General features: G+C 38.4%; 1 protein-coding gene across 1 annotated transcript; it reads right to left on the bottom strand.

Annotated features, from left to right (window-relative positions):
* Positions 1-16,240: 16,240 nt before the first annotated feature.
* On the bottom strand, positions 16,241-20,261 carry LOC125230432. The gene is made up of 2 exons (XM_048135571.1): positions 17,872-20,261; positions 16,241-17,286 (listed from the first exon to the last, which is right to left on the bottom strand). Exons 1-2 carry the CDS (start codon positions 20,258-20,260, stop codon positions 16,925-16,927), a joined length of 2,751 nt encoding a protein of 916 aa, XP_047991528.1. The 5' UTR covers position 20,261; the 3' UTR covers positions 16,241-16,924.
* Positions 20,262-22,049: the final 1,788 nt, after the last annotated feature.

Raw genomic sequence — 22,049 nt, 5'->3', positions numbered from 1 at the left:
ATATTCAGTAGTTTCAGTAGCCACAACTACTTAAAAACCAACAAATCAAAAAAAATTGTAAAATAATTTGATTTGTTCCCTGTTGAACATAAAACATAGCTAATGTTGCATCTAGCAAGTTTAGCGATCAATGTTCAATAGTAATTAGGGGTCGATTCTCACCATCTGCGTCGGCCGGTGTTCTCATAACGTGCGTATTTCATTACTTTTTCGACACCCATCACAACCCACCGCTAGGAACACTTTGTAACGATAATTACGACATTAAGGTGAAATGGCTATAGTATTATTAGCGTTGGCTGTGAAAATATCGTACCTATAGGTACTTACAGATTAGTCTTTTAATTTCATGTGAAATTAAGTTAACAATATTTTTACTAAGTTCGTCATTACTAAACTGAAATGGATTTTAAACACGTAAAACAGCAGCTAATAATGACCGACGTTACGTTCGTTCGTGGTCACGTGCAGAATTTTATGAAATTGACACCTTTTCATATTTATTTCACTGGAATATATTTTATATGTTGTGACGTCATAAGAATAAGTCATCGCAACCAAAATAAATAAAAACGATATATTTATTATGTATAAAACACATTCACGTCAAATATTGTAACTAGGTGTATGCGAGTTTGGCGAACTATCCACACTGTTAACTTTTATGGGAAAAAGGTCTAGAATTATTTTGTCATTTACCTATATTTATATTTTTCAGCCCTTTTTGCCAAGAGTGGCACTGAAACTTAGTAGTTCATGTGCTCTGCCTACCCCTTTACGGGATACAGGCATGATTATACGTGTGTTTTTCAGATTTTTTATTTTTTTGTGTATAAAACCAACAACTTGTGTACCTATAAGTCTACAACTTTTACACGTAAGTAACAAATTACAGCTACCGCTCACATTTCCGTACTGAAAACCGTTACATTTGAAATTACTTTCCAAACTGGCCATTTATTAGAAGCTTGAGGAAATCCTCCAATTTTTCCTGACTAATTTGTTCGAGTTGCCTGACAGCTCGGCAGAAGTTAAATTGACGGAAACTCGGAAACTAAACTAAGACTCAGCTGTATACTTAGTTTGGAGCGTCAGACTTTTTTCTGGAGACAAATTCTTAAAAAAAAAAAACTGTACGGGAAAATTTCGTCGGAAATATGAGCGTTTATAAGTGTAGGTATACTTTTAGATAAGGATCTCACGAAACGATTCACATTGTTATTTATTATATTATATATTAAGTTATAAACCACAAAATTTGCTTTCATCAAAAAATACACGTCTGCAAACGTTGTACCTTTAATAAAAACCCCGTTAAATGTCACTGTTTCCCACGAAAGGATGCGGGCATGTAAACTACGGAAAAGACCGTTTCCCGTAAGCGATCCGATAGAAGCATCTGTTTTATGTACAGTCGAGTAAGCATCGTCTGAATTTTGTAGTCATTTCAGAGCTCCAAGCAAACACGCTCGTTCTACCGGCGACCCTTCAAAAGGTCTTTATCGGTCTATAAAACTTCCTTTATGTTACGCGAAGTTCCTTTTCGAGGCACTAAGGTCGCGAATCGTAACAGTTGTTTGATGGTCACCCTCGGAAATAATTTTCTAAGCCCCCTTCGCTTTCCCGATTACTTTGCGAGTTACTGCCGAAAGCCTTACGTACGTAAGTTCTATAAATTCCGTTATGATCCCTTTTACTTTTTACTGAGTGCTCGCGCAGCCGGAAATAATGGGATGATCCGAAAATGAATGCTTTCGATACATCGCCTTTGCGAAGAAAGGAAACCACTTGAAACCGGTTTTTCATTCATACAAACGTGGTGGTCTGGTGGTCCTGCGTTTCCTTTCTGGATATTGTAATTTTTACTCAATTTTGGTGTATTTTTATCATACTCGTAGCTATTTAAATGTCCCTACTGATTTTTTAAAGTTTTTGGTTAGATTGAAAAAAGTAGGACCGACAAACTTATTTTACACCAATTTTCAGATAAGTCAACTTTCAACTAACTGTGATTAATAACAATTTTCAGCTAACTGTGATTAGAACAAATGAGATTTAAATAGTAATTTGTTATACAAGGGGGTAAAGTTGTATTTTAACGCCGAGTGTGGAATTGAAAAACGAGCAAGTGAAAGGATCCTATAGTTGAACCACGAGCGAAGCGAGTGGTTCGAGAGTAGAATCCTGAACTTAGCGAGTTTTTCAACACACGAGAAGTAAAATACATTTGCACCCGTGTGTAACACAAAACTTTTCCCCTCACTATAGCGAGGAAACTACAACGCAAAAAATGCCTTTATCACTGCTTCCAGTAGTTCCACAGGTGGTAAATGATCTTCATTACTAGATTCACCTACTTTTATAAATTTTAAAGAAATTAATTTGACTATATTCAAGGTCAAATTACTTTACCCACTAGTGATAAAATGCGTTTTTACCCGCTGGCATTAAAGGATTAAAATACGTGTTTGCGAGGTAGTGAGGGGAAAAAACTAATAATGTTATTTATTATCCAGGGAGGAAAGTGAGGATTGTGTTTGTGTGATTAATCGGATTTCAGGCCGAAAACGGGACGACTTTCACCCTAACTCAGTATTTTATTGCACTCCGGAACTTCATTCGTTAAATTTTCTTAGCTTCATTAATTTTACCTATTTATAAAACTTTCAATCCTTCAAACTGAAAGACATGCGACAGATATCTTACTGGAAACCGGTGTATGTTGTTCGGAGGACACCGAACTGACTGGACGTAGTCATGCGTAGTGATTCCATATTTTTTTCTCGTTTAAGTATTTTTTGCGTATTGCGCGAGTCCTGGAGCGTAGTTCTTATACCTACATACTTAATAATAATATTATAAATGGGAAAGTGTGTGTGTTTGTTTGTTCGTTTATCACAGCAAAACGGAACAACGACTTGATGTGCTGTTTTTTAAATAGAGAGTGACATAGGATAGTTTTAGTCTCTTTCTTACCCAAATTTACTTTTCTGGCTGATGGCAGTGGCCACCGTCTGCGTTCTAGCGCGAATTTATCTCTTGCCATTCCCCCTCACAAATCTCGTGGATACCACAAGTCTTTTGCTGTCCGTGCAGTGAAACTATGGAATGAACTGCCCGTCTCGTTTAGGCAGGCACAATCGGTCGCGTCGCTCAAGGAGAGGTTAAAGAAGCTATGGTTATCTGACTAATTTGCCTTGTTGCTTTGTATATATTTTGTGTTCCTTGTCAACTCTTTAGTGTATCTTTCACATTCCTTTTTGTGTGATATAGTTAGGTTTATCTTATTACTGTATGTGTATTTATTTATTTATTAATTATTTATATATTATTTGCCCATTGTCTTTATGGTACCATGTTGTACAAATTGCGGAATTTGTTACCCTCTTCAAGTTTTCTCTCTCATTTACTCAAAGGTTAACTGGAAGAGATCCCTCAAAGGGATAAGTTCGCCTTTGTACTTCACATCTTAATGTATGCTTTTTTTTTATGTGTTTTTGTACAATAAAGAGTTACTACTACTACTACAAATCCTTTAAATGGGGGTTCGAAGTTTGTGTGGAACATTTCGCAATTTTCGAATTGAACGCGAGCGAAGCCACGGGCAAAAGCTTGTTTAAGATAAAGTATTGAAAACATGTTATGAAATTTTTCGTATTTGCAGAACGGTATGTATATTGAAATTAAATAAAGTTGTCATAGAAATTGCTCTTATAGAAATGTAGGCGTTTGAGCTTTCTGCGAATTATCGGAAATCGAATTAATTACCGGGCGTGTAACATCTGACAAAACATTCTTGAGAAATGGTTGCCAATAGATATAATTAAGCAATATTGTTTGTTTAAATACTAATAAATTATTTTAATTTAAGGCAAATATAGGTTCCTATGGAAACTAAGTAAATTATTATTTAGGCACTTGATACTTTTACTAAATTTTCGGTATTTGTTTCGCGTTGAACTAAAAGAAACATTGCTCAAAACAATTTGTAGGCGTAAAAATGTTTACTACCTAGCTACTTACTACGAGTAGGTATAACGCCATAAGTATTCTTTACGATACTTATGAAGCATGTTTCCGCACTGATTCGCAAAGTAGTACCTACATTACTTGTCATATCGAAACTTCCAAGGGTCTTCAACGGTCATGTACTGTAAAAGGTCGTACCCTACACATTACATAGTCATGCGAAGCATATCGGACCTCGTGTTGTTGTAAAAACACTCCCTTCGGTCGTGTTTTAATTTATTGCCTCGTTTCGATCCATCTCTTTTCCGTACTTGTATCGTAATGTAATATTAAGTTTAAAATACTTGAACATGCACTGTTTTATCAAAATCGTCGCCATTAGGTTGGTATGTACCGCTATTTAGAGCTGCACCGATGATGCGATGAAACTGGATCAAAGTGTCCCTAGTTATTTGTGATGGTAGGACGCGTGATTAAGCTAGAACAATGCGGGTGCAGCGCGGGAGTCACGCTGTTCACAACGGCTTGCAGAGCACATGAGTTACCCAACCATTATAAAGATAGAACGCGCGGGTGCATTATAGGATAGTAGCATTGAACGGCATGACAATTGACACGGCGCTAACTGCCAAAAATCGTAAATAACTCTTATTGTACTACCAGCACCAACATAAAATATACAAGACATCAAATATGAGCTACCTACGGAGATGTTCCCCTTGCGCTATGACATGGGGTACTTCAAGAAGCAAGTATTTAGGGTTCTCAAAGGTCGGCAACGCATAAGTGACTCCCCTGATGTTGCTTATGTCGATGGGCGGCGATGACTGCTTTCCATCGCTCGTTTGCTGCATATTTCATAAAAAAATATATAAAAGAAAGAAGAAAGAGGAAGTACAAAATCGACCTTATCCCTAATAGGGATACCCTTCTCGTTGACCGCATGCTTGCATGTTGAACACTGCCTATATCGCATTTATAGAATACCTAACTGCTAAAAATAAGTTAAGGTAACTAAGAGAACAAAAATTTCAGAGTAGGTAAATCAATATTTAGCTAAGCTCTGGCTGAGATGGGAATCGATCTTCACTTTACTCGGCTAACATAATTTAAACTAGACCGCCCGACCGCCTTATAGTTGGGGAGTTTATTGAAAAACCTTAAATTTTTTGACCAAAGCATGAAACTTTGCACAGTTGTTCCTTATATCAAAATAAGCCGATTAAGATCGGGAGCCTTCGGGAGCCTCCCCCCTGGGGCCCGGGAGGGGGGGTCAAAGTACCGCTTCACCCGGCTTGGTTTGAAAAATTCTAACTTACCCCGTTTAGTTAATAGGTCATGTTTGGTATCGTTTTCGAGTAAATCAATAACGTAGAATTCGTTTTCAGTACTAAAATTATCATTTAATGGTAAATAAAATAAAATAAATTAAAAAAATTGAAATTTTCATCCATGATTTACAAATTCAAGTCATCATAAATGACAAACTGTTTGCTTTTTCTATAAATAAAAAATATGACATGATAGCCTATTTAATATAGATTATAAAAAATATAACTTTTATCCACCTTTACTAACGTTAAGTTCCACTAAAAAATTACTTTAAGACGCGCGGCGTCGGTACGCCGCGAGCGTAATTTTAAAATGCCTTTATTTTAGAAACTCTATTAGACCCCGTTTAGCTATTAGGTCATGTTTGATATCGTTTTCGAGTAAATCAATAACGTAGAATTCATTTTTGGTACTAAAATTATAATTTAATGGTAAGTAAAATTAAAAAAAATTTAAAAATTTGAAATTTTCATCCATGATTTGCAAATTCAAGTCATCATAAATGACAAACTGTTTGCTTTTTCTATAAATAAAAAATATGATAAGAAAGCCTATTTAATATAGATTATAAAAAATATAACTTTTATTCACCTTCACAAACGTTAAGTTCCACTAAAAAATTACTTTAAGACGCGCGGCGTCGGGACGCCGCGAGCGTAATTTTAAAATACCTCTATTTTAAAAACTCTATTAGACCCGGTTTAACTATTAGGTCATGTTTGATATAGTTTTCGAGTAAATTAATAACAAAGAATTTATTTTTGGTACTACAATTATAATTTAATTGTAAATAAATTAAAAAAAAAATCATCTATAATTTGCAAATTCAAGTCAATAAAAATGTCAACCGTTTGCTTTTTCTCTTATGTCACCAAACACCCAGACAAGTTTGGTGGAAACTTCCTTCACGAACTGCTTGGTGTCTGATGACCATGGTCCAAATGTTTCAAATGCAATTGCCGCAAATATGTAGTTGTTTTTTAAAAATGCATATTTGCGCGTTTAAACTGGGCGTTTTGCAGCAGCAGTCTCTGGTTTCTGGGCCGAGCGTTAGACGTTGGACGGAGCCAAGGTATCCACACAGGTCACGCCCCACGCCAAGGGTCGTCCCAGAAACCAAGGCAAAAGCAAGCAACCATCAGGCCGCTTTCCGTCTGCTGCTGACAAGCCGACAGGTTCGAGGGTTGTCGGCATGTTCGCCGTGCCGAGAGCCTTGCGGATTAAATCGTTAAGTGCAGTGTGTCACAAAATTCGGCCAGCAATAGACTGACAGTGGAGTCCGTGGTGTCCTAATGCGTCGGCAGCAAGGGTGTGGTTGGCATGTCTTTAGCCCCAGTCTTAGACAAATGGCAGTATATGATGAAGTAAGGCAGCCTCGGAAGGAGGTATGTTCTCCAAGTGTCGATCTTTTCTAGTAAAGAGGTTCTTCCAGCACTCATTCACTGTTGCGTAAGGACCCTTGATCTGAAACAATATGTGCATTGTCATTTTATTTAAACAGATTCTGCAACTATCAAATTACAACATTTTGGTGGATCACGTTCACTATTACACACTTACCTATCATACAAAATAATTACAGACTTTAGTAGAATCTGATTAGCCTATCTATGATATTGCTCCATCTCGTAATAGTTTGAAGCCTTGGGTGGCCATGTTTCTCCCTTGTTGATCGTTTCAAGCTGCGTTTATCGTACCTATCCCATACTATGTCTAATCTAGAAACGTTTTCTTTTGGCTTTGAAGCTTAGCCAGGCCACTCAAGGTGTCAAACTATTACAAGATGGAGCAATATCAGAGGCAAATCAGATTCTACTAAAGTTTGTAATAATTTTCTATGATACGTAACGTAAGTGGGTAATACTGAAGGTTACGTGATCCACCAAAAAGTTGTAATTTGATAGTTGTAGACTCTAAAATCATAATGCACATATTGTTTCAGACCAAGTCGTTGCGCAACGGTGAATGAGTGGTCGAAGTACCTACCTCTTTAGGTACCAAAAAAGATCGACAATTGGAGAACATACCTCCTTCAGAGGCTGCCTTGGATCAGCATATACTGCGCACAGTGTACCAGGGGCCCATTTCTCGAAGCTACAAGTTACAATTTTCAACTGGTTGTCAATGTCTAATATGACAAGTTGGAAAGAGACTTCCGCTTGTAACTTGTAACTTTCAGTTTTGAGAAATGGGACTCAGGGCGTTCTTGTTTGGAGTCAGGCGTTGGCGTTGGTGCCACACCAAAATTTGCCAAGTCCGTCTTCTTGGGGATGGAAGGAAGAAGGAGACGAATGGGTATCACACTGGTCAGACAACACTGAAGTGGCCAGTATATGCTTAGAAGTTACAAGATGTAAATGTAAATCAGGTTGCAAAAACCGATGCAACTGCATAAAGAGGGTAGAGCCTTTTTTATGCAGCTCCATATGTACCCAGCTATGTTTTTGTGAAGGGAATGTATAGTATGAGTATGAGTAATCTGTCAATTAGGACACCACAGACTAAACTATAAGTGCTAATTTTCAGTGTTGGATACTCTATGGCAGTTCCGACTCAATTATAATAAGCTCATTATAATTGACTTTAGTTAACTATAATAATTTCAAAAATAGAACTTCATACAATTTCTATACTAATTTGCGATACCTGGCAAATTTTCCTGCATCTGAAACACATTTTTTTTATCTGTCGCGTTATCGGCCAATCAGAGACGGTTATTACAAACAATTGGTTGCTAGGTAATTCGATGTTGATACAACGGTGAACGACTCTATTGACATTAATTTTAACTTGCATGAATGGTGATATTTCCGTCCATTGATGATGAAGATGATGACTCGTAGAAAAAGTATTGTATACAATAGTGATATAATTAAGCTTTTCACTCTCGTACCGTACTACACATGGTACTCGACTGAAAAGTTTTGTATTATATCACGATTGTATTAAATACTATTATATAAATTTCTTTCAGGATTCACTACAATGAATAAATAAAAGGTACAGTCGGTCTTTAGATCGTGTGGTCCGACCCGAGTGTTGCCGTTGTCGACACGTCAATAATAATGAATCTTTTTCTATTTATGCATTAACACACCTCTGACACTGGCGATCAAATATATGAAAGAGGCGCGTTCCCCGCAGACAGTCTAAGCTCGCGTAGGTGAACGCGTACTATCCTTTGTGAATAGGCTTTAATATCATATTTTTATATTTATAGAAAAAGCAAACCGTTTGACATTTATCGTGACTTGAATTTGAAACTCACAGAAAATGATTTTTTTTTTATTTTTATTTCATTTAACATTAAATGGTCATTTTAGTACCAAAACTAAATTCTACGTTATTAATTTACTCGAAAACGATACTAAATATGACCTAATAGCTAAACGGGTTCTAATAGAGTTTTTTAAAATAAAGGTATTTTAAAATTACGCTCGCGGCGTCCCGACGCCGCGCGGCTTAAAGTTTTTTTTATGAAACTTAACGTTAGTAAAGGTGGGTAAAAGTTATATTATTCATAATCTATATTAAATAGGCTTTCATGTCATATTTTTTATTTGTAGAAAAAGCAAACAGTTTGACATTTATGATGACTTGAATTTGTAAATCGTAGATGAAAATTTCAAACTTTAAATTGTTTTTTATTTTATTTACCATTAAATCATAATTTTAGTACCAAAAATGAATTCTACGTTATTGATTTACTCGAAAACGATACCAAACATGACCTATGAACTAAACGGGCTATGTTAGAATTTTTTAAAGCAAGCCGGGTGAAGCGGTACTTTGACCCCCCCTCCCGAGCCCCAGGGGGGAGGCTCCCGAAGGCTCCCGATCTTAATCGGCTTATTTTGATATAAGGAACAACTGTGCCAAGTTTCATGCTTTGGTCAAGAAAAAGAAGGTTTGGCCTCTTTTTGTCGATAAACGTCCCCACTATTATTCAGCACTAAGTCGGTCTACAAACACATCTACGGCAAAGTGAGCATACGACTCTGGATGAACCCTCGCGCAGAGTCGCGAGGCGCACCAGCGGCAGGAACACAGCCGTGCCCATTGTCAGGGCGCACCGGCGTGTGTCCGGCGCGCAGCGGACCACGAAATCGCTCCCACCCGCCTTCCGACCAGCCTGCCACGATTTTCAACGCAGCTGGACGTTTTTTCACGTGCTTTGATGCTGTGCCACACTTTTGTGACCTTTTAAAAGTCGTGACTCCCACAACACCAAGAAAAAATACCGCTTTTTCCTGACGTTATAAATAAACTGTACTTTCAAAATATTGCTACTTACTCGTAGCTTGTACGAGTATCACGTTGATGGCTGTCTTAATTTTAGATTACCTGCACGTTCCCGCTTGAGACGCGTTGTTTTCGTCATTCCTCCAGAACTTTATAAAGCAGGTACCTAGAATAAGTAAGGTGAAATACCCCATAATGGACGGTGATGCCATTATGGACAAAAAAACACAAATCCTTAAAAATAAGTATCTAAAATTAGTTTCTAAAAACTGACGGCTATGTACCATAAACTAGAGTTGTAGAGCTGTTTCATTTTGAAGTTTCAATTAATTCGGTTATTTCTGAAGGATTTGGCGACAAGATAAAATTCATCAGTTTACTGAAAAAAATATCAAGACGAATTCTTAGTAATGTTGCTAAGAGAGTTGAGTTCATGTATAAAATAATAAAAAAATAATACTCGTTGTAAACTTGAATGCGTTTTACTTACTGCATTAAGCATGAGATAAGGTATAAAACATACTAGTTTGTTGCTCCAAAGATATAAAAAAATGGCGTTATTTTGCGAGTGTCCATTACTGGAACCGAAAAACTGCCTACCACCTATGATGGACAAGGAACAATTTACAAAAACAAAATTTACAAGAAACAATCCTATGTTAAAATAACTCAAACTAATTGTATTTATGGTATATAAAATTGACTCATTGAGTATCAGTTGGCTTTAAAAGTAAAATTTTAAACTTATTTCACTGTCCATAATGGGGGATCCATTACTGGAGAACTGCCGTCCATAATTGGAGAAAAAACACCTAGTTTTAATTTGTTAAGTATGAAGAAACTAATAGGAGTATCCATTCTACAATACGCTTGAAATGTAAAAGAAAGATAGGACATTCAAGATTTAACACGCTTAGCGGTAGAATTTTTACATTTATGAGTGAAATATCAAAAACAGGCGAAAATTTTCCTTAAACTGTCCATGATTGGGTCCGTTACCTTATCAGATTAGGTTTGCAGTGAGGGCTCTGGGCGCCTTGACCAGCAGCTGTAGTTCTTTCTATCGCTATACAACTAAAACCACTTACTAAACTTGAGCGCCCTGAAAACGAGTTACATAGACATGGTATCGTTTCACACTCAATACAAACAGACACAACCACGTTATCGTTATTAGTCTGATAGTTCCGAGCAATGCGCATCGCAATTCGATTTTCAAGCAATATCGAATCTCCATTGAATCGCGTTTGATTTGCATGATAAATTATGCGTATAGGTATCATTGTAATGCGAGAATATGAGCAACAGGCTCATTCTCTCACGAGAATTTGATATTTTCATATCATGGTACACGTAGCCGAATGGCACAAACCAGGGATGTAACGGAAGTGTTTTTAACGGAACCGAAAGCGGAAGCAGAAGTTTTGAATTTAGTTTAACGGAAGCAGAAGCGGAACCGGAACCAGAAGCGGAACTTATGGATGTTAAAACGAAAAGAAAAAATACCGCATATATGTAACATAAATCAAAACTAATTAAATTACCTAGAACTTTTAGGTGTTTACTGTTTACTAACTCAGAATTTAAGAACTGGCTTGGCCTTCCGCCTTGGCGTTTAGTATCGCAGCACGTGGCAAGCAGAGAAATGAGCGAATGACAGGTATAGACTTGTTGGTCTTTGATGTACGCCGCTCATGTCCCACCGTCGCGCTAGGTTCCGACATCCGTTATAACTTCCGTTTGAAAAATAACAGAACCGGAACAGAAGCGGATGTGCAAAACAAAACGGAAGTTCTGCAGAAACGGAAGCAGAAGCAGAGCTCCGTTACATCCCTGGCACAAACGCTCACAAAACGAAACGCTTGTAGATATCTATCTCTATCGCTCGTGCGTATTGGCGCGACAGAGCCAGACTATTACCTTTCGCCGCGTTTCGTTTTCGTTTCGCGTCGCAGAAATGCCATTCGGCTACGGCACCAGATTAGAATCACACTAAATTCTATTGATGGACAAATAAAAATGTGCTCTAAGAACAAATTAAATTACTTTCATAGAAAATATTTAATGAATAAAAATGTGATTGCATACTGAGGTATTTATTTTATTAAAACCTATAGAGGTTTGCCAACAGACCTCCTTACGTTATGCCGGCATTCGCCACGGCTCATGGGAGCCTGGGGTCCGCTTCGACAACTAATCCCAAAATTTGGCGTAGGCACTAGTTTTTCGAAAGCAACTGTGACCTTCCAACTCGAAAGCTGACTAGGCCTTATTGGGATTAGCCTGGTTCCCTCACGAATAGAGTAGAGGTAACAATTATAAAGTGCGATTAATTCTTGTAATGAATTTACTCGATTATCATGTGTGTGTGCTTTTTTATTATCTTTACAGATTTGGGTTAATCCATGTCCAAATGTCACTAAGCAGTCATTCTGACCGTCATTTCCAAAAATGTCACTTTGGAACCGGGTCACCTTACGTCCACTCCGTGCTAATAAATACTCGACGGAACCCTCGTCAAAACGCCGTTGTTTCAGTGTCAGCTAATGGCTTTTGGAATTAACAATGGGTACTAGTACCTAGTGTAGCAATTAACGGAGACGCAAGTAAATAAATAAATTTATTAATTAGGTGTTTGCAACGATAAAGAAAAATACTGTCTGGGCCGTAAAATCGCACATTCAAACCGAAAAAATAGGATATCGGGGTGACAGATGAATGTTCCCCATATTACAACAAAATACCTATGTACTTAAAGGAAATGTATCCCCCAATTCGATTTTGGATAAACTTCATTTAAATAATTTGTGGAAATTTCTATAGTAATTTTATTATTTACTAACTTTTTCCGGCGGCTTCGCTCGCGTTAGAAAGAGACAAAAAGTAGCCTATGTCACTCTCCATCCCGTCAACTATCTCCACTTAAAAAAATCACATCAATTCGTCGCTCCGTTTTGTCGTGAAAGACGGACAAACAAACAGACACACACACTTTCCCATTTATTATATTATATTATGGATTATGGACTATGTATTATGGATGGATTGATGGATTACGTTTCTAAGTAAAAAAATATGTGATAGTACGAACAGTTCAAAAACATTTGATATTTGCAGTTTCTTTAAAAGTAATATAAATTAAATTAAGAAAGAGAAATTCAGAAAGTATTGATATATTCATCATTTATTTACGAATTATTTTTTTGATACATAAGGGAATACACGATCAGCTTACATTTCTAAAAGTTAAGTAGGTAAGCGGTAGTGTAATAGTTATTTGTTTTACAAGGGGGCAAAGTAGTTGTTTAACCGCACGTGCCAATATTGATACCTGAGCAAGCGAAAGATTCCAATATTGAACCGCGAGCGTAGCGAGTGGTTCAAAAAGTGGAATCTTGAGCGTTGCGAGGGTTTCAAGGCACGAAGGTTAAACAAACTTTGCCACCGAGTGAAACACAAAATTTTTCACCACACCAACACGAACAAAATACTGACTATAAAACATCAAAATAAATCAAATTCATCAATTTATTCAATATTTTTGATTCAAAATCATCATTTATAGGGTAAAATCTAGCAGACATATTAAGACATCGGGTTAAAATTTGCATGAAATTACTTTGCCCCCTTGTGGATAAAATGCAATTTTGCTATCTGTTTTCGAATAGCAAAGAATGCCTTTACCAGTTGGTGTGGTGAAAAATAATATTCTTATAAGTATATATTATTTCTCTGGGCAAAAAACATGAAAAAAAATGATCTTTGTTAAGTGAAGACAGTGTACAGGAAGTGGCGGCTTGGAGAGGAAGCCCTCCATTAGGCGTGGTCGGGCGATGTGGACGAAGATTGCAGGAAGCTGTTGGCCGCGGCGCGGGCGCGGGCGCTCGCCCGGTTTTTATATCCTTGAGGAGGCTTTTTGTCCATCAGGGCAACGTTTTAACAGAAATTTCTATACAAAAGTATTGCCATGATTAAGCATTTTACGTTTAAAATCTTGATAATTACCTATAATGTAGGTAACACCCTCGCTGAACATTTTATAAACTGAATTTATTAAATTAATACTTTTTTCGCACCGGTAAACTAGCGCAAAATGCCTGATGAGGATCACCATAATATTATTTCAAACATATTAACGTGAGTAAAACCGTAATATTATTTCAAACATATTAACGTGAGTAACGTGATAAATTCGCACAAATACAGCAGGCCTCCGTAGCGCAGTTGGAAGCGTGATGGCCCCGGCAAGGCCAGAGGTCGCAGGTTCGAGTCCTGCCGGAGGTGTGAATTTTTCCTTTAATTTAAAAAATGTTGGTCAGTTTAAGGAGTAAGGTACAGTCAACCAATTGGAACCCTAGAACTATGTCGTAGTGACGTTATTAATCAGATCGTAAGAAATCTCTTACCGCTTGTCATTTTGACATAGTTTTAGAGTAGCATAGGGTTCCAATTGGTTGACTGTACAGCGGGACAAATCTCGACTCGACTCGGCAAATGTAACTGGTCCATTTTTTCCATGACTTATAATGTTTGCATTATTAAATAGAGTGTCCAGCGGTTATATATGGTAGGCGTGCTCAGTGGATACATGTAGAACTCAACACCATTGCCCCCAGTCGAGATTTGAATCGCTGTACCTTATATTATCGTTTACAGTTTAATAAAACTTAAGGAAACGTCAAACATTAATGCTAGCCTCAACCTCAAATGCGTTGCTAATAGACTCTATAACATTATAGTACATTACGATACAAGTGCGTAAAAAAGGAAGTTCGAAGCGAGTGGCGATAAATTAAAACACGACCGAAGGGAGTGTTTTAAATCGACACGAGTTACGAATTTCCTTTTTGCACGTGTATCGTACGACGTTTTTCAGTACAAATGGCCCTACGAACTTTTGACCTGACATATAATTAACCACTTCTCGCACTAGTGCGTATAAAAAACACCATCTGTACTGAAAAATATATAATAGCTTACAAAATGAGGGCAGCACCAGTTATACAAATATCAAGTACATCGGCGCATAAATACACCGATAATCCATACTTACTTACATTATAAATGGGAAAGTGTGTGTGTCTGTTTATTTATCCGTCCTTCACGGCAAAACGGAGCGACGAATGGTCGTGATTTTTTAAGTGGAAATACTTGAAGGGATGGAGAGTGACATAGGCTACTTTTTGTTTCTTTCTAACGCGAGCAAAGCCGCGGGCAAAAGCTAGTAAACTATATTAATATATATTCAACGTGGCGGGGGTTATTTTATTTCACGTAGATGGTAACCTGAAGCCAAATGAAAGCTCTAAACATGAAGTTTAAATGTTTAATTCGGTTTCCGGGAACGATTTGTAACTCGCTGTTTAATCATTAATTAAAGTGATTGAACCAACAATCTGTTCGACTTCGCAATTTAATCAGCTCTAGTTTATCTACTTAAATTGGGTTGAGTTATTTTTATACACAATCCCAAAAATATTTGCCAATTTTCTTCGATATTTTTGCGAATTTCTGCGAATTCTTAATTGAAGGTCGACAGAAAATTAAATAAAAGAAGACCGGCTTGATAATAATTTAGCTATAATCAAAGATAAGCGTAAAGCTTAATTTTTACTCAGAATTATTCCATTTCAATAACAAAATAACACTCGTTTAAGGTACAGCGGGACAAATCTCGACTAGGGGGCAAATGTAACTGGTAAATTTTTTTCATGTTTAACAGTGTTTGCATGTCCACCGGTTATATATGGTAGGCGTGTTCAGTGGATACATGTAGAACTCAACATCATTAGTGTAATAATGGAAAAAATGGATCAGTTACAATTGTCCCCCAGTCGAGATTTGCCTTAATGTACCTACCCCTGTGTAACTTAATTAATTATAAAGGAAGTGCAATAGGGCATTCACACATAGCAGCATTAACCTCTGAGCGTAATCGATTGGTATATTATTACTGGCTAACCACATTGTATCTCAATTAGAATCTAAATAATAATAGATCAAGAGTTTTATTTAGAAAATACCCAAATAAACAGTTTAATTTTTTTTTTATACCTAACTGAACAACATTTTACATTTCAGCTTTCTTTCAATCAACCATTGTAATTTTATGCAGATATATTTGGACTATTATTTAATTCCTTGCTGTTAATGTTAACTTAAGTCGACTACAAAGAGATGTATCAAATTTTTTCACCTTATTGCATTGTAATAAGCTGAAAAAGTGCATACAACCCAAATAAACAGTTTCAATTTTTTTTTTATACCTAACTGAACAACATTTTACATTTCAGCTTTCTTTCAATCAACCATTGTAATTTTATGCAGATGTATTTGGACTATTATTTAATTCCTTGCTGTTAATGTTAACTTTAAAGTCGACTACAAAGAGATGTATCAAATTTTTTCACCTTATTGCATTTTAATAAGGTGAAAAAGTGCATACAACACTGTACCTACTTAAAAGTATCTGAACTTACTGTGATTTCAAATTCTAAAATGTAGGTGTCTCATACACTTGTGTGATGGTAAGCGAACCACTTTACCAATGAACAATTCCAACGGCATCACATACGCTTAACTAATCCATTTTACTTTTCCGAAGAATCCCGTTACGCTAGTCCCTCGGGAAAACCGCGGCGGGGATTTTATTCCATACCCGCTTGCGACAGTAAGGTCCTCTGAAATGTTTCTGTAGGGGATTATTTTACTTCGATATCTTTAAATTATATATGTGGACTGTATTCGATTAACTTTATAGCTTAACGACACGAACGACACGACAAGAAATTAGGGAATTTAAGATAGGCTGGGTCAATTGTGGGAAGCACTCACCTTGTTCGGCTGTAGGCGACGATGCAGCAGTCGGCGGTGGCTGGCCAGGCTCCTCGAATCTCGGCTCGTCCAGACTTACCTTGAATCCGAGTTACCTTAACCAGCTCAGACACCGAAAATGGAACAGGAGACGTGCTTCTTCAATCGATCAGCCTTCCACAAACTCACACACGATTTTTCACGAGTATATTATATTTTACTTTAATTTCGAAAAGGTTAGCGCGACATGCTCCTCGAGACGACATGGGAAAAAAAGGAAGTGAATCGACGGTTATATTTTTTTTTTTTTACTTTTTTGCATAATGTTGCCAGGCGAAATTATTTTTAATATATTTTTAAAGCTACAATCCTTAACATTTTCCGCCCGCCAAAATGCAACGTATTTTCCACAAGTACTGTATGCTAAGGATAAGAAAAAAAGGAACAATATGGCTTGGGTTATTTCCCTAGTTTAAGTTTACATACGTTTAAATATGAAGTTTAATCTAAATCTACGATAAAGTTAGTGTTTACAATGATACGATACGATAGTGAATTATTAGATAATTTAATTTTGTAGAGGCAGTGGACACAGTTTAACTACTGGGCGTTTAAGTTCGCGCGATTCTGTGCGGACCGTGACTACTCGACAGATCCCATCGCTCCCTGGATGGAGTTGTACCACCCGGCCAATCTTCCACTTCATGGGGCTACATTGCTCATTGACAATGAGCACGAGCGTCCCGACGATGATGTTTTTCTGGTCATCGAACCACTTATGGCGTTGCTGCAAGGTGTGCAGGTATTCGACGTGCCACTTGCGCCAGAAATCTTGATGGATCTTTTGGAGCAATTTCCATCTCTGAAGTGGACCTAATTTTGCATCAACCATATTGCTTTCAGGTAATATGGTGAGCGGTTCCAAAGTAAGGAAATGTCCGGGGGTCAAAACCGACAGATCGTTGGGATCGGAGCTAATGGGCGACAATGGCCTCGAGTTCAACATTGCCTCGATTTGAGTCAATATTGTGTAAAACTCTTCGAATGTGAGGCGTTGTGAACCTACTACTCGAGAAAGGTGAGTCTTTACTGACTTTACACTGGCTTCCGCTAACCCAGAGAAATGTGGACTGCCAGGTGGGTTAAAAACAAATTTTATTTGTTCGGCACGTGAAGCTTTAGCCATGAAGTCTTGAAGCATGTTAGATGCGCCGACAAAGTTTCGGCCCTGGTCTGAAATCAGCCTGGAACACCGGCCCCTGCGGGAAATAAAACGGCGCAGAGCTGCAAGATAAGCCTCTGTCGTGAGCTCGGAGGCAAGCTCAAGGTGTACTGCCTTGGTAGCAGTGCATACGAAAACGCAAATGTATGATTTAAATGTGCGTAAACCGCGGCCCCGGGCCAAACTAGTATCAAAAGGACCTGCGTAATCTACTGCCGCTGACGAAAATGGTTTGATTTGATTAATCCGAAACGCGGGTAAATTTCCCATTATTGGAGCGGATGCCGCTTTAGGACGAGCCCGAAAACATTTCATGCAGGATGAAACAACAGAGTTTATAGCCCTTTTTGCCGATAGAACCCAGAATTCTTGGGCTAATAAGTTTTGCAATGTTTGCAATCCAGGGTGCATAAAACGGTGATGATAATCCTCTATGATCAGCGTGGTCAACCTATGATCGCGAGGCAATAGTAGTGGATGTTTCACATCGAACGACAGGTCTCCTTTAGAAAGGCGACCGCCCACCCTTAGCAATTCACGGTCGTCCAGAAACGGCGCCAATTTCCGCATGGGTTTAGATAGGGAGTGAGTGGCTTTATCTTTCGATAAACAACGCAATTCCGAAGCAAAGGCTTGCTCCTGAACATGCTTTACTAGAAAAAGAAGAACCTTAGAAATTTCTTCTGGTGACAGATTCAAATCTGTATATTTCGAAGATGACATTTGCAAATTATGCATGAACCGAAAACAATAGGCAAAAATGCGCAATATGCGTTGTAGGGACGAAAATCGATTTAATATGTCATCGATTATAGACATATTAGACGCCGTGAGCAAACTATAAATCTTTTGCTCGTTCGAAGCGGCTTGATCTGGAAAGATCTCAGATTGTGGCCAAGATTCTTGAGGTTTGGAAAGCCAGGTAGGCCCCGCCCACCATAGCGTATGCTCGATTAAGTCAGCAGGTAACAAGCCGCGGGAGCCGCAGTCCGCAGGATTATCCAAACCAGAAACATGGTGCCACTTTTCAGGAGAAATATTCTCTTGTATGTGCGCAACCCTATTGGCTACAAAGGTTTTCCACTTGGATGAACACGAACGAATCCAAGTCAGCGCGACAGTCGAGTCTGACCAAGCATAGATGTCATCGAAAGTATGAACATCCTTTAAAGCGTCTGTAAACGAGACGATTAAATCCGACAATAAAACAGCAGCTAGCAGCTCGCACCTCGGAATGGAACATTTACGAAGTGGAGCCACCTTGGTTTTAGCGCAACAAAGGCGCACGACAATAGTTCCGTCATTTTGAACGACACGACAATAAATGACAGCACAGTACCCCTTCTCCGAGGCGTCACAGTACCCGTGAAGCTGCAACGATACGAAAGATTCAACCATTCTACGGGGAATGGATAACGAATTCATCTTCACCAATTGTGACTTAAATTTACGCCACTCTTGGGCGATGTCAGTAGGAACCTCGTTGTCCCAATCGACACCAGAAACCCATAGGAGTTGAATTAAATATTTTGCGAAAAATACGACAGGCGACAATAGGCCCAGAGGGTCAAAAATACGGGCGATATCCGAAAGGATCGATCGCTTTGTACAACGACAATCATTTAAGGAGGTCTTGAATGTGAAGGTATCTTCCTTGGGAAGCCATGACAGGCCGAGAATTTTTAGCGACAGATCATGAACGTTTTCAAAGTTGTGAAGTTGTTCCGAATATAGTTCTGAACCAGGTAAACCTTTTAGAAACTCGGGGTTATTTGATGTCCATTTGCGCAAATGAAGTTGCGCAGACGATAATATTTCCACCAACTGTTGGCGTAGCACTAACGCATCCTCAACAGAGTCTGCACCTGAGACAATGTCATCGACATATGCATCCCTAGCCAATACTGCAGCACCTTGGGGAGAGCGAGACGAAAACTCCTTTGCTAGCTTGGATATACACCAAAGCGCCTGGTAGGGAGCACAGGACACGCCATAGGTCACTGTGAGCAAACGATAATCTTTCACAGGCTCATCAGATGATGGACGCCATAAAATGCGTTGATAGTCGCAGTCCTGTAAAGCGACAAGAAACTGCCGGTACATCTGCTTGATGTCCCCGGTAAACACTACTGCATGCCATCGAAAACGAACCAGCAAATCAAATATATTATTTTGCAATTTTGGGCCTGGCAGCAGCGCACTATTCAAAGACTGCCCCGAAGAGTCTCGGGCGCTAGCGTCAAAAACGCAACGCAGAGGCGTAGTGACGGAGTCTGGCCGCAAAATTCCATGGTGGGGTATGTAATAGAACTGACCCTCAGACGCCACTGGAGGACCAACCTCTTCCATGTGACCACAACTTAAGTAGTCGTCCATGAAATTGACATAAGCTGTCCGAAATTGAGGATTTAATTTAAATTTCCTCTCTAAATTTAAGAGACGCTTGAGAGCTATCTCACGAGAATTTGAAAACCTTGGTTTGTCCTGAGGGTCGACATAAGTTAATGGTACTACCATCCTTCCCTCGGGACTGCGACAATATGAATTTTCCATTTGGTTTTCACACGACAATTCCGATTTCGACAAAACGATATTTTTAGGCAGATCAAAGCCTTCCAACTCCCAGAAGCGTTTGATGCTGTTGTCTAATGAAAGACTCGACACGAGAAAACACCTCTCCATATCACCTCCGGATCCCTTAGAACAACGAGAACGAGAAGTGTTAATGTCTCTAGGGCACTCACCCATCACCAACCAGCCAAACACCGTGCGGACGGCTATGGGCTCATCTGGGTTGCCCTTGACAACACCAGACTGTAATGCCGCAGCAAAAAGATTGACACTAACCAACATGTCTATTGGTCCAGACTTATGAAAATATGGATCAGCGAGATCTAAATCCTTTAGATGCATCCAGGACGACACATTAAGTGGCTCCAGTGGCATATCAGGGCAGATCTTAGGAAGCACATACGCTTCAAACGAAAATGTGCAAGATGAGTCCCCATTTGCCGGGACTATCTCACAATCGACAATTCCAAAAGTGTCCGTTGACGCTAGACCGACACCGTTCACCGATGGTGAGTTAACTTTAATTGGTATTCCTAGTTTTCGAGCGCACTCTAATGTAACAAAATTACATGCGGAAGCATTATCCAATAGCATACGAATTGGTACTAAATGGTTATATTTATTTTTTATCATTACAATAGCCGTCGAGAACAGGCTTGGTGCATTTGCATTATGGACAGTCAATGTCACTTGAGTTTGCCGAGTGGACGGTTCCAACTCCTTATCAAAGTGCAATAATGTATGGTGTCTATGTTTACAAACGCCACAAGACACCGAGGACTTGCAATTCTTAACTGAATGGGATGGCCTACAACACATTATACAAAGTTTCTTTTCCTTAACTTGGGCAAACCTATCCATTGGCCGCAATTCCAAAAATTTTGGACAATGCTCAAATGTGTGCCCTGGTGTGGAACACATAACACAGTCACTCACATTATTCACTAGTGGAACAAGAAATGAAGATTTAACTTTATTAAGGACGGGCTTATTCGACACTGGTTTACTACTAACTGTTAACGACTTACCGAGACTGTTTTCTAATGCTTGGCTCCGCTTTTCAATAAACAACATTAATTCTTCATAACTAGGAATCTCCGTGGTTGAATTAAGTTGAAGCTCAAAGGCTTCTTTTGTACTAGCGTCCAATTTAGACCACAATGAATGGAATAGCATAAAATTCCTGTCAGGTAATTTATACTTTGACAAAATTTCAATATTTTCTTTAAAAGTTCGACAAATTCTCACTAATTCAGAAGGACTTTTAGATCTTGCCACCTCACAGTTTAATATTTTTTCATAAAACAGACTAGCAATTATTCTTTTTTTATCAAAATGCTCCTTAAGTGTGTTGTACGCGATCATGTAATTTTCGTCACACAATGGGTAATTTTTTATCAAATCGAAGGCATACCCGGTCACACTTGATAACAAATAGTGAAGCTTTTCAACTGCAGGTATACTTTTCCTATGAACTAGTGAGTCGAAAATCTGAATAAACGATACCCAATTTTCAATTTTAGAGTCAAAGGGAACTATAGTTATTTTAGGCAATTTAGCACTTGAAGTCGTATTTTCATTGGTCTTTAACACGGTGGGTCCTGTTTCCGATAAACGTATTTTTATAGATTTTACCATTTTTTCGAACTGCGCCGATATTTCCAGCTCGCTTTTACGGTCACCAGCTGCAGTCGCCGTCAATAAATCAACTTGAAAGGCGTGGAACTCCTCTTCCAGCCTGATCACGTCACTCAAACAATAACCTTTTAAGTCGCAACTGCTATGAATAAACTCCATCCGCACAAAGGCGTAATCCCGCCCTACACGGTTTTTATCAAAACTTTCCGTTGCCATGTTACTCTAGTAAACTATTTAATATAAATTTACTTCATGTAAGGAA

Source organism: Leguminivora glycinivorella, chromosome 1 (assembly GCF_023078275.1).
Source record: "Leguminivora glycinivorella isolate SPB_JAAS2020 chromosome 1, LegGlyc_1.1, whole genome shotgun sequence".
NCBI lineage: Eukaryota > Metazoa > Arthropoda > Insecta > Lepidoptera > Tortricidae > Leguminivora > Leguminivora glycinivorella.
This window is presented reverse-complemented; position numbering and strand designations above follow the sequence as displayed.

What these genes read in the sequence shown, in the direction of transcription:
- LOC125230432 (XM_048135571.1), bottom strand. Translation starts at nt 20,260, where the DNA reads ATGGAGAGGTGTTTTCTCGTGTCGAGTCTTTCATTAGACAACAGCATC. An exon ending in GAAATGTTTTCGGGCTCGTC is followed by an intron (nt 17,287 to 17,871) that starts CTAAAGCGGCAT and finishes CCGGACATTTCC; the next exon opens with TTACTTTGGAACCGCTCACC.